Raw genomic sequence first — 18,452 nt, forward strand, 5'->3', positions numbered from 1 at the left:
TTGCAGGAGCCAATCGTTGACTTCTTCTCCAATGACAGATTTATTGACCATCTCTTAGAAATTTCTTTGGCAGACACCTGGAAGGATGAGATTAGAATTTAGGATTGGAAAGAAGCAATACCGATACTTACAGATATATCTACAAATCCTAATGGAATGATTGAGAAAAACCCCAGTCATTGGTCTTCAATGATGACATTTCATGGAGAATTGAAAGTAATTGGAAAGTACTTTAAAATGATTTAGCTCGCCCTAAAAAGAGGTGACAAATTTGAAATCACTGGCAATCAGTTTCAAGCACTTTCAAATCATTTCCTTGCTGCTTGGGATGAAGAAAATTTTTTATCAATTCTGAATCGGGATCCAGAACACGGTAAGATTAAGAATTTATTTTGAAAAGACAATGAAAAATAAATATCCTATTATCAATTTCCAAAAATAATTTCAATTGTTCATCCTATAATTCGATAGATTGGTTGAAGGACCACTTGATACGATTGGATGATTAGCCTACCCACTAGTACTGTATATTGTGAGATCAAATCAAAATTCGAGCACCTGATGAGTGGAGAGATACTTTAAAAGCTGTTAGGCTACCTATTTACGGGAAATATTCCATGTTTCGGAAGCAATCACGCTACTATTTTTGGCATCAGATTCTCAAGTGATCATCAAATGTAAAACTCACAAACAAGTAAGCCTAACCCAGATGGAAAACTTGGAGAGATGAAAAATACATGATTTACGGAAAACAACCTTTCAAGTGGCGGTCACAATAATTATTGCTGTTGTATCAATATACTAAACACAATGAAGCACATCTTTCTGCTTCTTGAGATCATGTTCGAATTGTTTTCGACAACTGTCAGATCGATAAATATGATAAGTGTATATTTTTTATCAATCAACCGTAATTGACATTGCCTGTATTGGCGATGGGTGATCTGCGATATTGGCTTCTTGATGGTGGGGGGAAGCCAAAACAGCAATGCAAATCATTAGCACAATAAAATTCATCCTTTTCCATTTCAAAGCTCCGTGTGAGCAACATTTGTGTTCTGTGTTTGTTGTATTTTTGTATTGGATGACGATTAATTTCTATAATGTGAGTAATTCATTGATAAATATTCATATATGTCTTTATCAAAATTATTCAATCATAATCCATACAAATTGATTAAATACTTTTTTTAGCCTTATGCCTGTGTTATAAAAAGTGAAAAATAGTATTTTCGAAATGGCACAGTTTTTTATCGTATTGTGTTGCTTTCATTCAAGAAAATTCATGGAAAGTTATGAAAAATAGTCAATTTGAATTCATAATACAAACACATTTTATTGTCAGAGTAAATTGTTACCGTATAATTATGGTATTGAACATACTGAACACCATATTCAGTAGCTTCTCTCAACTTTCCATCGATAATTAAATCCAAGCCTCACCTTCTCAGTAATATTATTCAATAATCCATTAGAGTGAACAAAGATAAAGTTTACTTTCACTTATTTTAGAAACAAATTTTCTCTATTGAATGCGGAAATTCAAACTCCAAAAATTAATATATATGCTAACTCGACAATCTGCATGAGTTAAATTATTTTATTATCATTTCGGTCTAAATGGTCTAAGTATTCATTATTCAAAATCTATAGTTGAATAAAAAGAGTTCTTGGATTATATGTATGTATCCATGTAGCATGAATAGATTCATCTAGCAATGTTAAAAATTTAGAGGCTGATATTTGAATACAAAATTTACCGGTACACTAAAATTTATATTTTCTGAATATTAAAAAATTGCTAACAATCAATGGTAAATCTTCTGTTAATAGAATATATAATAATGTAATATCACACCTCTAAAGGGTGATATTGAACACAATAATCATTTTTTTGAAGTTTTGGAAAATCATGATAAATTATCTTTTGACAGAGAAAATGAACGTTATGAAACCAGTTTTCTACGAGGATGTCCTGAAAAGGATTGGTGAGTAGATCATAATAGAAATAGTATAATAGAAGTGAGTACGGTATATAAATAGAAATTGAAAATCATCTTTCCATCATATCGGGCAAAAGTATTCTCAGGAATCTCAAATACCTTTTCTTGCATCTATTAAAACTTCAGATTCCTTAATTCGATCTAAAGCCCAATCATAATCAGAATCTGGCTAATGAGGATGCATCTAATAAAATGAATATTGAAAATAAAAACTCTCAATTTGTATTATAAAAAATAACTTTGGTAACCTTGAAACGTATAGAAAACTTAAGAAATTATAGGGTACGGTACAGAATTTTTAAATTTATTTCAATATAGGTACTTGAAGGAGGTAATGGAGTATTAACGGCTTCTTGTTGTTCTCGAGCAAATTTTATTCTCATTTAGCCTACACAGGTAATTTCAAGATAATGCATGTCCTTGCGTATTATTTCACTATTTTTTTGTATTTCTCTATTGCTTCTTCTTTCATAGCTTTTGTTCCAGCTTTTCTATTATATGAATGATCATTATAAATATTAATTTTGTCAATAAACATTAATTTAATAGGGTTGCCTGTGAGTCTCACATGTATATATGTCATTCCCAATGAATGAAATAAATAAACTAAGAATGTAATTTTTGGTAAAATTCAACCCTTGATTGTGATATAGACATTTCCAGAGCTAGGAATTGATAATTGATTGAAGGAATAAATCGATCAGAGTTCTCTCAGAATATATTCCCCCTACCTCATATTCATATAAATTTAATTGGAAAATGAATTATTCATAATCATTCATTATACATGTCACAGACCATTAAGAGTAGCACTGGCAATTGTCATACATACAATTCACACAATAATCACATAATATAATTAAACTGGAGACCCCCTGGGTTGGAGAACTCGCTCATGAACTGCTGTTGTATTGATCTCTGAGATCCGCAACTTGTAATCATACAGAGTTGGTGACAATTATTATGGAAACAGCTAAATACATCTTTCACAAGTATGATTATTATATAAATATCGGTGCACCGAGCTTCGCTTGTTATTCACACACACACACACACACACACACACACACACAACACACACACACACACACACACACACACACACCACACACACAACACACACACACACACACACACACACACACACACACACACACCACACACACACAACACACACACACACACACCACACACACACACACAACACACACACAACACACACACACACACACACACACACACAACACACCACACACCACACACACACACACACACACAACACACACACACACACAACACACACACACCACACACACACACACACACACACACACACACACACACACACACACACACACACACACACCACACACACACACCACACACACACACACACACACCACACACACACACACCACACACACACACAACACACACACACACACACCACACACACACACACATACTGGAACAAGGTAACAAACGGGGAGGTGAGAAATGAACATACATTGCGGGGAGGCTGATTTACACACATTTACACACATGTTGGAGACTTAATTTTTGTTTTAGAAAGTATATTAATATGTGTTCAATACAGTTGTAACTTTTTTTTTCTGTTAACTTGAAAAAAAAATTACGCATTAAACCTACAAAAAGGGGAGAAATGTGTGTACACTTTCACTGAACAAACCGAGGAGAAATGTGTGTACACTTCCACTGCACAAAGCGGGGAGAAATGGTGTGTACACTTCAAACCCACATTACGGGGAGGAATTGTGTGTTTAGTTTAACTTACAAAGCGGGGACAAAACCGGTTCTTAACACAAGTTCTGGCTGCAACACTTATTTCGATATTTACTATTCTATTTGATCATAGAATACAATATCGTATGGGTCTTCGAAAGCCAGTTACATGCACGTTGATTTTTGTATGATTGTTTTTTGCCATCCTTATGAATTCGAATAAGTGCAACTTGTCAAACATCATCTGTTTGATCTAATAGAATTTTATAAGGACGGTAAAAATCGATGTGTATGTAACTGGCTTTTACTGAACAGGCTTCACGAATTACAATACGATAATAGGATAGTTGATACAATACATGGTTTTAATTCAGATTCATTCATTGATAGAAATAAAAGGAGATTCCGGTGTCGATAGCATCGAAGTCGCCAGGCTGGTCTGGATCATTTATGAATTTCTCAGTATGCAGTATCCACTCAGCAGCTCTTATACAAACACAAACATTAGCTTCGTTTTACTTGGAATAGTAAGACATTATTTCATTATGTCCATTATTACAATAGATCAATTCAGATCCAGTTAGCTGTTAGAGTAATATAATGTAATTACATTCTATACTCACTGTTCAGATCACAATGTTTATAGCCTACTGTATGCAGTGAGTATAGAATGTTACATTCTATACTCACTGACTGCATATTTATACTGTGTAATAGATTTTATTGATTGTTGCAAAGATTTTAAGTCAATGATTCAACAGGAAATCCATGGTAATATTCAACGATTTCAACCTAATGAATTAGATTGTTGTATGACAAAATTGAAATCCCGACAACATAAATAATTCAGTGAAGTTAACTGTACAAGGTTACTTTTTCTCGTATTTTATTGAGTGATAATGGGAGATGATTTCTGATTCCATATTTGGATTCAACCTTTTGAAGTTTGAAACTTTCAAAGCTGGAATTTTTTTTTTAAACTAGAACTTTTAGGGCCGGTTTCCGAGCTTAGGATTTAGCTAAGTCCCAGACTCTAAACAGCAATAGTCAGAAAATTGGCTTTCCAAAAGGTCAGCTTTTATAATAGAAGTCTTAGTTTTTATTTTCTGGAAAATAAAAATGGAAACCCTGCCTTATAGAAATATACACAGTTAGACACTTGTCAGCGGATTGATTATGAATAATTCTATAGTCTGATTAATCCTATCTTCAAAGTTGATGATTTATATAGTGATATCAGAGTATGGAGGAATTCCTTTTCTTCTCATTTATTATCCTTAAAATGCAAAATTTTAAAAAACTTGTGTATACATCGACGCGCAGTTGAAAAAGGAGTATTCCTGCCAAATCTCTATGATTCTATCAACGCGTTTGGCCGTAATCGCGTTACATACAGACTACAGACAGACAAAAGCCAATCGAGTTGAAACATAGACCTCACTACGTTTGGTCAATGAATAGCGCATTAGCATTTTTCTCATGTTATCTCAATCAGTGTCGTCGGTATGCTCTTCAGCCTACCCGCAAGTGGCACTAGATTATACCTGGTTCCAGACAATTAATGCATTATCAATGATCTCAAATGACATAATTGGAAGTGATAGTCTATCATATCCAATCTCTCCTTGGAACCAATCCTTTAATTGAGAAACAGACTCTATTCTGGCCTGGATTGAATCAAGGTTTTGAAATGCCAAGTATAAACCTAAACTGCCTGACAGGTATTTAATATATAATACAATATCCACTTACAGTTTTCCTACCAATTCTACTACTGATCATTTAACATTCAAATAAACATTCCAAGTATGGATATAGGCTATCCTATCAACCCTCCCTATCTGAGAAGTACACCTTTTCCAACTGTATTTGAGAAAGTATTAATTGAGAATAGTCATAGTATTTGAGAAAACGTCAGATGTAAATGTGAATAGTCATTGCATTTGAGAAGTCATCACTTGTAGTTGAGAATAGTGAATTTTATCTGAGAAAGTATCATTTTAACTTGAGAACAATAATTGAATAGAATAGAACAGAACTTTATTTGCACTTCTTTCAACATTACAGAAAATGAAAATAATACCTCCAATTCAATTCAAACTCAACTAAATTTTACAATAAATTGAACAAGCATTCTTTTCATCATAAATAAAAGTTCTTTAGGCTTAGCCGAGGCCGTCAGCCGAGTAGATAGATTTCTTTATTATACAATATACCAATATGAATAATTATTATTGTTCTTGTGATTACATAATTCACTCAATAATTATTTCTCCCTATCATTCCTATCCAATTCTTCCTTCTTCTCATACCTAACTAATTTCTCGTAATATCATAACTAAACATTGTAACTCAACTTTTAAAAAGCAATTCACACTCTTAAATTCACCCTCTTAAGGGACCTTGTATGCGTCAATGTGGCTGGACTTATAAAATATACAAACAACATAATTATTAACTTCACGAACAAAAAACCAAACTTTGAAATTCAAATAGAGTCACCTCTTACTTTGTACTCTACAAAATAAAATTGAATTAAAATACAGTCAACTTTCAATTAATTCATCAGTAATCTAAAAAAAAGAGAAATAATATACAGAACAAAAGAGAGAAAGAATAAATAAGTAAAACAAAACCTCTTAAAAATCTTAGAATAATCAATCAATTAATCATCTGCATAGATCAAAGCACTACTTAATAATACATAAAGTCTTGCGGCTTCTCATGTTTATGATAAAATACTACTTTTATAGCTAATAACTCTAATAATAATCCTAAAAAAGGATTACTATCACTAAGTATACTATATAATTTGGCGTATTACACGGTAGTCCAAATATTTTCTTGACAAACAACCTCAGAAATTTTTCTAGTTCTTCTCTCTCCGCATATCCCAATACCTGTGCTGCATATGTTACAACTGCTTTACTTATCGAATCAAGAATTCCTCATTTCATTGACAGAGGTCCTTCATCATTCAAAATGAGTCTTCGCCATACACTATTAATCCCAAATCTGGCAGCTGTTATCTTACATTTAAAATGTGCGGTTAGGGCAAGTCTTGATGAAAAAACACTCGCAGGTATCTCTACTCATTCACTGTTTCAATAACTTCATTTCCACTTCTCCACTCAGTACCACTTCTCTCTTTCTCCCAATCGTCCTCCTCTTCTGAAAACTACAATCTTGGATTTAGCCATGTTCACTGTGAGATTCCACCTTATGCAATATCCCTTTAACTTATTTATCATTGACTGCAGATGTCGAGGATTCTCAGACAACAATACCACGTCATCAGAATATTACAGCGATTTATCAGCCTCTGCCCAACATAATATACCTCCACCAATAACATCACTCAAATCATTCAAAAATAGTGTGAATAGCAACGGGGAGAATACGCATCCCTGTTTTAATCCATTTCTGGTTTCAAAGTATTCTGTTAAGTTACCTCCACGCCATGCCATACAGGAGACTTCGTATTTCTATATAGACTCCTCAACATCGCAATAAATTTAGTCGACACTCCCAATTCACTCAGTTTAAAAAATAAGCCTCTCTGTCCACACTATCGTAGCCCAAAAAGAAACAGTACAACTTCTTTATAGGTCTATTCAACGTTTTCATTACTATATTGAATAGAACAAAAATATTATCAGTAGCCGAATAACCTCTCCGAAAGCCACACTGATTCTCTTTAATAATCTTTTCTCTTTCCTCCCACAACTGCAACCTTCTCAGTAAAATAAATGAAAAACTTTAGCGACAGCATTTATAAAAGATATGGCTCTATAATTATTCACTTCATTAGTATCACCTTTTTTATGCAATGGAAATATAATTGAACGTGGAAACCCTGTTGGTATCTGTCCACCTCTGACGATGGCATTGGAAAAAGTCAAAATAATCTCTTTGTAATTTTTTGACGCATTCTTGTAAAACTCAGCAGGAACTCTGTTATCACCTGGAGCTTTATTGTTGCGCATTGTCTTGAAGGCACTTTCCAATTCATTCATATCTATGTCTTTGTCAAGAGTTTGATCTTCAACATTCCTCGCCGCATAATATGTGACTACCCCGCAAACTGATCCAAACACTCGTCTGAAGTGTTCAACCCAATCCTCAGCACTCACAGTTCCCAAAATCTTGAACTCTCTACACTTGAATTTCTTTATCAGAGCCCACAAATCACTGGAATCCTTGACTCTTCTGAATTGTTCTTTTATATCGCTGTAATACGCTTGCCTTTTACTCTTACATAGCAGTTTGTATTCCTTTACTACCTTCATATAATTTTCTCTCACCTGCTCCGAATTTAATTTTCTAAACACATTCAATAGGCTGAACACTCGCTTTCTCATAACCGCCACTCTTTGTCGAACCACTTTTCTCTCCATCCTTCTCTCTTTCTATCAGGTTGGGGCACATAATTTGCAGCTCTATATACAAGATTATTTAATACTTCATAAGTCTCCTCACTACTCTCGGGAAGACCATTTATTTCTCTACAAGCATTGGTGAGTTTAGATATATATTCATTCTTCCTCGCTTCCTTCCATTTCAACTTCGGTAAGAGTGGTAAAATTGTGCTCTCTCTTTCTAGAGTATCAACCGTGATTAGCGTAGCTTCAATTGGGAAATGATCAGATAAAAATTCTGGCACAATAGAAAATTTTCCAACTATTTGCGCTAATTCGACAGCCATGCAACATAGATCTATTACGGAAGCCCCTCTGCCTATAAAAGTAAAGTCTCCCCACCTATCTCCACTTATCCTTCTATTCATAATGATGAAATTAAAACCTCACAGAACTCCAATATTTTCTTACCTTTCATATTAATCACCTCATCCTTTGACTCTTGCTTATTACTCAGTGCATTTCCCAATTCTATTACATCTGTTAATTCCGACATGTCCTGTCCATTTCCTATTCTACCGTTAAAATCTCCATTAAAATCATATTATTTCTATTATGCTCTTGCACTATCATAAACTCCCATAATGTATTGAATTCTCTCTCCATTCCATGTCTCCTCCACCACTCAGGTAAATTGGAACTATATAATATTCATCCCGTTGTCCTGCATTCATGTGAATAACTTTCCTCTCAAGCGCATCGATTACCTTACAAAACTCTCTATTCTTTTACTAATTTCTATTTACTTTCCTCCCTTTGCTCTACCTCAGTTTGATTCTCCAACTGCGAATTCCCAGTATAATTGTAATCTGGAAACAGTTTTCAAAATACAATTGCTTTCCTCTTTCAACAACGTCTCCAATAGTACAAAAACATCATAATTACAAATAAAATTATATACTTGAACAATCTTACCACTTAATCCAGCCACATTGTACGCTACTATACTCAACTGTCCCTTCTCACACGGACTGACGGCGTTATCTCAGCGGTTGCGGTCTTCGTCCTCGCCGCCTCGCTCCTCCTCATCACACATGCTCCCGCTCACGGCCCGCATCACACTCTCATCGAACATGCTCCCGATCTTCTGCAGCCCATCCTCTCCCTCCGAGACCAGTCCATTCTCCTCATCCAGCGTGAAAACCCGACTATTCACGATTAACGATACACTTCAACCGATACTCTCCTCTCACTCCCGGAACTTGTTTCTTCAACTCGCCAAGCACCCGGAAAAGCTTTGATCGTCGTTTTCTTGTGTCGAAAGCAAAGTCTTTATGAATCACAAACTGTGTACCCTTCAGCTTCCTACTGTTTCTCGTGATGAAATGGATGTCCTGATCGTCCGGAAAATGCACAATGATTGGCCCGTTATCTATTTTCTTGCCCAATGCATGTGCTCGATTAACCCAGGTACCTGCTCGTGCCCCCAAATGACTCACACAAAAGTCTTTGACAGTTCTCACGTAATCCACTGTTGCACATTCATATTTCAGCCCGCGAAAAATTATATTGTTCCTTCTCGATCTATTTTCAAAATTTTCCATCTTCCTGATTATGAGATTATTCTGATTTTTTGAGCAACAATTTGATTTCTTAACTGTTAATTCACTGTTAAGAGAGTTTATTCACTTTTTCAATTGGACCATTTAAATCCACCTTTGTAGCTAGCAGCGCGAGTTTTTCATCCATAGCCTTACTAAACCGCTTTTCAAAACGGTCAAATAGTGATTCAATAAAGTCTGAGTTCACATTACCGGAAGCTTTAACACTTGGGTCTGGAGCACGCTTTTTCTGTTCCATCTCTTCGAGCTCAGGCGAACTTTTAGCACGAGGACTCTTCTTAGCACTATCGTCCGGTGAAAAGTATTGTTAGATACTGTTCTTATTCATTCAGCTTCGAATATTTCGATTCACTTGAGAACAATTCACAATTAAAAAACAAATTGATAATTCAATTTATTACGAAAGAACTTTTAGCTCTAGGTCTCTTTTTAGCACTACCGTCTGGTGGATACTGTTTTTATTAATTTAAACTTTGAATATTTCGATTCACTTGTAAACAATTTCACAAATAAATAACAATTGATAATTCAATTTATTACGAAAGAACGTTTTAGGTTAAACATGCACTAAATGAACCGATTAAGCACGACCCGTCCGGAAACTTGAGATAAGAGAGCAAAACAATTCTGCGACCGCTCCGTTCAACAGCTCACTATCAACTCCTAATTTGAGAACATACGATTTGAAATCGAAAAGTTGTCAGTTGTAATTGGGGAATGATTTTAAAAAACCAATACTTTTATTTTCCATAACTGTACTCATAAAAAATAATATGATAATATATTTTATATTCAAATGAAACGTTTAGTTTTTAAATAAAAAAAATATTTTTGAGCCCCAAAATCCATTGGAGAGTTACCGAATTGCTTGATCAAGAGATTCAATTGATTGATGATAAAGTTCAATTGCGCCGTGAACATAGAGAATTTGATCTTCATCAAGTTCAAAATGTTTGGAGACAAAAGTCGTGTTGCCAATACTACATAGAAATGATTCTCATTAATCATTCGTGAACAGTACAGGGGAAATAATTTCACAATTGAAAATAATAATTTCACACATACAAAGCCTATGGAATACTGTGTACGTAGTACAGTATCCTTTCCTGCTCAAATCAAACCTGTACTGTAGGCTACAGAAGAGTCACGACATGTCAATTGGAAAATTTTCTCATTTTCAAATGTCTGCTCATGATATGATATCTTCTCATTTACATTTGACGATTTCTCAAATACAATTCACTACTCTCAATTACATGTGTGATGACTTCCTAAATACAATTGACTATTCTCATTTAGGCTACATCTGACATTCTCTCAATTACAAGTGACTATTCTCAAATACAATTGATACTTTCTCAAATAACTTTTTACTTTCTCAAATAAAATTGGAAAAGGTGTTGTGACTACTATTTTTTTTTTTTTGAGCAGGGTATGATTACTAAATCTTTTCTCCGGAACAACGTCTTTTCACAAAAAGTGAGCATGCCGTACACAAGTAAAATATTCAATCCAAGGTTTACAAGAGAGTTTTTGCAAGGATTGACAGACACAGAAAAAAATGCCAATATGGAGAGAAACTAAGAGACAAATTTCATTTTATCATAGGCTATCCTGATCTTGAGATACAATGTTAGGTTAGCAAAGTTTGAGGCATCCGCTTCTCTAAAACAGTAAGTGAATTCTCAGTGAAGCCTGTTCAAGAATATAAACTTACTGACGTGCTATTCTTGAATCTTAACAAGCCTCCCATTCGCATCATTCTAGCAATAACCCAAATTCAATGCGGAAAATTCTCGGGAAATTGTGTTACCAAGTCACCATTGATTGTGATGAACCTAATTTGGCGTTGAATTGTAGAGGATTTTATTCTCTTGGAAACAGTTCTGGATTTTTTCACTATGAAAGGTTTTTGAGTTATATGGAGAAAAAACAGGTATTTTTAACACTGTAAGGTTAGCAGAGGGTATTTTTTTGTGAAGAATCATTTTCAGACTATTTGTACCAAATAACTAAAAAATCAGTACCACAATACATTCTGGCAGCATGTTTCCTCGCTCCCTTCTCATGTCTCAAGTGAATGAACAGAAAATAACTATGAATTCGCTAAGCTGTGACTCAATGAGTCTGAACGAAAAAGGAGATAAGTTGCTGATTCATAATTCACGGCAAGCCCCATAGCAAACAGTTACTTCGAACAGTGAAGGAGACAATGGAGATATGCAGGGATATGCAAGTACCCCGCATTGTATGCTCAATCCGTAAATGAGTTTTGTGTAAGTGTGTATTAGCGATCGTAGCACAACGTGGTGGCAATTTTGGAAACTGGAGTGTATCCCAATTAGGTGAGTACTAACAAAATGGGGAGATTTTTTTTTATTACGTTTTTACATGGTTTTAAGCATGTAGAAGTGATTTTTACTAAAATTGAGCAGTGACACTACGGGGTCTCCCCTTAGTGTACACACCTCCCCTTAATGTGCTGTGTATACTTGATTGTCTCCCCGTATTATACCTTGTTCCAACACACACACACACACACACACACACACACACACACACACCACACCACACCACACACACACACACACACACCACACACACACACACACACACACACACACACACACACACACACACACACACCACACACCACACACACCACACCACACACACACACACACACACACACACACATACAGACCAATACCCAAAAAACAATTTTTTGGACTCAGGGTACCTTGAAACGTATAGAAATTGGGGTACCTTAATTTTTTTCGGAAAGCGATACTTTTCTTACCTATGATAATAGGGCAAGGAGAGTAAAAACCTTTTTTTTGGACTCAGGGGACCTTCAAACGTACAGAAATTTAGAAATTGCGGTACCTTAATTCTTTTCTGAAAGCAATACTTCCCTTACCTATGGTAATAGGGCAAAAGTCAGACTATAGAAATATTCATCATGAATCAGCTGACAAGTGATTAGCCTACACAGATGTGTGGAGAAGTTTCAATCAGGTACTTGTCGATGAGAATACTGCGTGACGTCTACTGTTCACAGAACTACTAGTATAATAGGATATTCCAATTGAAAAAAAACTTTATTCTGTTCCTTCAAAACTTTTGTTCGCCATATGGATCCAACTTCATTTCGAATCCAGCTTTATTTTGAATTCAACTTCATTTTTTCAAATGGGAAGGTGGTCATGTGATACATGATTTCGATACGGCACAACAAAATGCCATAGGAGAGCAATCATTTTATGCTCGTAATACCCGTGATAGGCAGTCATCACAGCGTCCAGCAACAAGACCCTTGAGATTCTTGACAAGGCAAAGCCTGCCGAGCTTAAACGCTTTAGAAAGAGAGTCAGCATGACATGACCATGATTGACTGCAGTCCATAACTCCCAAGAAAGTAATGACATTTATATTGAAATAGAGGATTCCACTATTCTGCAAATACTTCACTAGTTTTTGGCTCTCATTGGATTTTTGGAATTTGATATTCATTGAATAGAGGGAACTCTAGGTCTAATTAAATTATATTATTTTGTTATTCACTCTTGATTATCAGTTCAAAGAGAGATAATTGGAAGGGAACTCTTGGTGAAGAAGTAGTGTTCTGTCTGAAGGAAACTTCAGGTAACATTAACGACGTATAGGCTCATCCAAAAATTATATTATGATATCTATGGTAGCTCACACATAAAAAAGAATTTAGATGGTATTGAATGAAGCTAATTTAATATCTTTCCATATCACAGCAGTAACTGTTTTAGGGACAATATGTTTATTTTGATCATCACACTTCAAAGAATAAGTTATTTCATAAATATAAAAGTATTTCTATATATGACTGTAATTGTTTCATTTATGAATAATATATCAATGACAATGGAAGATAATCTCTATTGTAAATCTCCATTGTTTATCTCCAATATTTACTTTTATAGAAATGAAAATGGACGATTTCGTTGCATTTTTCTAGGATATGGAAGATGTCAAGTTACCATCACAATTGTTGGAGCACTGTGTATCATGTGCTCTTTCATGTTGGCATGTGTTCCACCCTATGTACTGCCTATTGCTCAATGTGACCTCAATCTCACATCACAAGATAGAGGAACATTGATTTCCGCAGGATTTGTTGGTAGGTATCACTCCTATACCTATTGTAACATATTTAATTTGGCTTGATAAATAAAAATCCCTAGCTGAAATATTTATAGGTCTAAGTGAAGTAATTGGCTAATATCGCCAAAGAGATAACGTGAAGATTAGATAATATCAGACGTCCTGGCTAAACTGTGCAACAGCCTGAGAGGAATGGAAATAAATTTTGCTACTATATAATATTATATAAAATATTGAAAATTGAGGTTAGGCATAAAATATTTACTGATCGGCGACCTAACGATCGACCGAGCCATACAACGTAGAATCTGACCAAACACCTTGGCAGAAATTTATTGTGGCGAAACAGTATGCAATTTGAGGAGCTAAAAGTCTCACGTGGCTAATTATTGTGATGTATGAAACAACTTATAATCTATAAAAAATTACTTAGCATGTAAAGAGCATATTTAAAAACACAACAAAAATAATTAAATGTATTAAGGAAGTAGGAGGTTACTGGGCGCATGAATACTGTAATAATTTGCATGCACCAATCAAATAGCGGCAATTGATAGGCGGCATTAGTGAGCCAATTCAAAAATATTTGTATATATTTCTACAAATAATAAGAATTTGTAAAAAATTGTTGTATAGTCTATGTTTTGGATATGGCCCAAAGGCAAAGTAATTATTTAATATATAACATGAGTAATAATTTAATATTTTAGTACGGTCTATTTGAGCCTTGAATGGTGGAGGAATAGAATATTCAATTTTTATGCAAATTTAGAAATCGGCAATGAGAATTTGTAAAATTGAGAAACGAGAACCACACTTGCCTGCCAACTACCACCATGAGAGGTCACCAAAATTTATAGAGCGTAATACCTTTTGATAATCTAAAGTTAAATTGAATTACTGAATTTCTTATAAGACTTTGTGATGCTTTTATGAAGCAAAAGTCATTTTTAAATAATTTTGTAACCCCTTGGAAGAGACGACTCCGGCTACAATAATCCAGGACCACCAGGAGTTGGATCGACATCAGCAGCTCATAAGAAAATTCCAGCATGTGAGTAAAAAATATTGAAATAGTGATAGGGCGCCCTTAGTGCTTCGAAATTACATAAGAATCAAAGCTAGCTCGTCGAAAGGGTTTCTTATAAATAAAGAATTTGGTAAAAATACTTGCGCAAGTAAATGTAGTATAAAAGGTATTTTATTGGAAAGTAACAAATCAATTCATATATTGGGAGATCTATCAATCAAAGAAGTATAAAATCTAGGCTGTAATACAATATTCATATGATCATTAATTTCTGCAATATTATTTGTGATAGTTTATTGTAGATCGATCACTAGATGAATTGCTCTATTTATTCCTTCAGGTGCCGAATCTCACACCTGAGATAAAAAATATATTTATTACAAAGAAATCTATTAGATACTATAGAATTAATATATATATTTGGATTACTAGTTTGTCAATTTGTCATGCTGATTTTAAGAATTTAGTTTAAATAGAATTGTCCAAGTCGACAGGTATTAGCAAGCTGATATCGCAGCTACATGCAAATGAATGCATATGATCATAAAATGAAAGCACATGGTAACGTTTCGTGCTATGAAATTTAAAGAATAGTATTGGCCTGTGATATTTATTGGTTTCGATTATTGTTCTATCTTATATTATATATTTTTTGTCGCTCTATATATTTTTGCTCTGATTTATTTTTTGCATTATTTGTTAATATATGTATCAAATTGTTTATGGTGTGCGATTAATTTTATTCCTCAATACTATAGGATAAGTACCATATATATATTCTTTCAAATAAATTATCAGTATTATTTTTATAAGCTCCTGTATGAGCCCATTAATGTATGATGACAAGAACATGTCGTACTAAAGTGAGACTGTATCCTATAAAAAACCACGACCTGATTTTTATAATTATTAAAATATTTCATGCTCTACCAATTGATGCCAATCAGGAGGCTAATCATTATTTAACTATAAAAAATAACGTGACACAAGAGCTCGGCAACCAAACATGGGACTGATGATGAGAGCTGAGCTCATTAAATAATTATTGAAATTAAGTCAAGACCTATATTGATGATAATAACTTAAGACAAGTCTAGTCATATTGAAATTTGTCGTGGATAGATAATAGAACAAGAATTTTATTGAGGAAAGCAGACAATAGAGTATTACTTTTTGGGGACAATAGCTTAAATAAGGAGAATTATATGTTTTAAAGAAATTTTATATTATTATTATTGTAAAAAATATATTTTATAGAAAGAGATAATATTTTATGGGCCTAAACCGTTCAAATTTATCTAGTCAGAGATTGATAATTTTTGTATATAAACCGGTTGGAGAGTATATAAACCAGTCTGTGAGCTAGTCAGGAATCAACATTCAAATATTGGAGCGCTAGAGCATTATAAAAAACTTAAGTATAAATACCTTATTTCGGGTTATCCAAACACTTTGCACATAACTGTTCCACTGTAAGTCCTGGTTTGTGTCTTTTAAACATTTTTGCATATTATTCATCACTTTTTTAATTAGCATTTATCATATTGACATAATGAACCACACTCCCGCAAACTCTGAATTTTCATATATACCATACATATATGAAACTTCAGAGTTTGCGGGAGTGTGGTTCATTATGTCAATATGATAAATGCTAATTAAAAAAGTTGTACAGATCCCACTTTGTCGACTCCCAGCACATCAAACCCCACCATGGTAGATGCCAATATGCCACGAGAAGGGGAACCAGGAAGTGTCGGGTCGATAGTTTTCAATCCACAAGGTCTGCAACCTCTATCATCCACTCGAATCGACGCCGCTGACACACCGTTGAATCAGCAGATAGCAGAGATCAACTTTGAAGGGGGCGAGGAGCAGCCTGCAGAACCCGCATCTCCAGAGGCCGAGTCACATCTGAGCAAACAAACAGGAACATTTTGAATCAATGATGAGAGGTGAATCTTTTGCTGTTGTGTCATCTTCTAAAGCCCAATACTCCTTACATAATACTTGCCGCTGGTCTTCATCAAAATTACTGTTGCACTTGATCCTACATTTCTGACAATCAGCAATCTTTGGTTTTTTGGCAGGTGTCACTTCACCAGAACAATTGATGTACTTCTTTCCTGTTGCCGAGTTGCCTGAGCTACTAACAACATATGTGCACGAAACTCTCAAATTATTTTGTGTCACATTGTGGTAAGTCATCTTACTACAAGATGCACTACTATTCAATTCTCCAATCCTACATAACTCATAAGTGAATTCTAAAACTCTGCCTTCCCGTCTATATTTCACTTATAACAAGTGTGCACCATAAAAGATAGACTTCGAGCATCCAATATAACTACTGTCCCTTTTCAAAAAAATCACTTACCACATGTGTGCACTTAACATGTATATTATACAAAATACAAAATTAATATGTCCACAAAAATGAACCAACTTCAAGGTAGTATCAATCAGAACACAGAACCTTAGGCTTGAAATGGAACTCTACTAGTTCAAAAATCCACTTTGACTCAATTAGATCGAGAAGTAAATGCTAATAAAATTACAAATAATAGTCAATGGCAGATGGCACAGGAGAATAAAGTATTAGAAAATTATATCCAACAACAACCTCATGGATTAAGCAGATAACATTAATTCACATAGTATATTGCAGGGACTGGGTAAATTTGATAATACTGATCGCCATTTGCAACCTCAACCATTCATTGATCAGATAAAATTAGTACAAACTCTTGCACCTACTCTTGGAGTATGTGGCGTCTTCATTTGACTAGTTTATTAATTGGCGAACCCCTGATGTTTTTTCGGAGTAGAGCCCAAGTTTACATCATTGGATGAGTTTATAGCTGTCTTCCTAGAACAGTATTGGAGCAGAAGTAAACAGTTGGACGTGCTAGCGGAAATCATATCATGTGATTTCAATCCTAATTTAGACGGTGCATGTACCACTTTCGTCACTGCCCTACAGTTCAAAAATTCTCAACTGAGCGAACCCATTAACAAATCGGCATTAGCGAGTATTATTTTAAAGAAGCTACCGTATCAAGTTAGAATGGCACTTGCCACCCAACCCATTACTGATTGCAAGCAACTAATAAATCATCTATATGGCATACAGTCTGTGATGGCAATGTCAAACCACCGATCAGACCAAAGGTACACACAGAATCAACATAACTCGAAAATAATCAGTATACCAGCAAAAACTATGAACCGGTATCAAATGATCGCCCCCGATCTGCCCCTCAATTTGAACGCCGCTATGAGCACAAACAAAATAGTAACTGGAATAGTAAGAATTTTCAAAATCGCACAACTAATCATTACACACATCAGAATACTCGCAGAAATTATTATGATGGCCGTGATCGATTAAACTCAAATAATGGTTACACTCAGAATAATTACAACAGAAATTACAAACCGCCACCTCAACAAATAAGTACAAATTATACATTAGCGCATGCAACAGAATTAAACCAGCAAAAAACACTGAACCAACACTCAACAACCCACCACCAGATACACAGAAAGCTACAGCTAA

The 18,452-nt window shown here is 34.6% G+C and overlaps 1 protein-coding gene across 1 annotated transcript in view; it reads left to right on the plus strand.

The window, feature by feature from the left end:
• The first annotated feature begins 252 nt into the window (after window positions 1-252).
• Window positions 253-18,452, plus strand: part of LOC111054890 (synaptic vesicle glycoprotein 2B) — a 43,564-nt gene continuing 25,364 nt past the window's right edge. Inside the window, exons 1-3 of the mRNA XM_039428363.1 lie at window positions 253-373; window positions 1,935-1,988; window positions 13,718-13,879. Of these exons, the coding sequence (XP_039284297.1) occupies window positions 1,940-1,988; window positions 13,718-13,879 (211 nt within the window). The 5' untranslated portion in view covers window positions 253-373; window positions 1,935-1,939. The remainder of the gene's footprint in view (window positions 374-1,934; window positions 1,989-13,717; window positions 13,880-18,452) is intronic.

The sequence above is a fragment of the Nilaparvata lugens genome, chromosome 5 (genome assembly GCF_014356525.2).
Source record: "Nilaparvata lugens isolate BPH chromosome 5, ASM1435652v1, whole genome shotgun sequence".
Taxonomy (NCBI): Eukaryota; Metazoa; Arthropoda; class Insecta; order Hemiptera; family Delphacidae; genus Nilaparvata; species Nilaparvata lugens.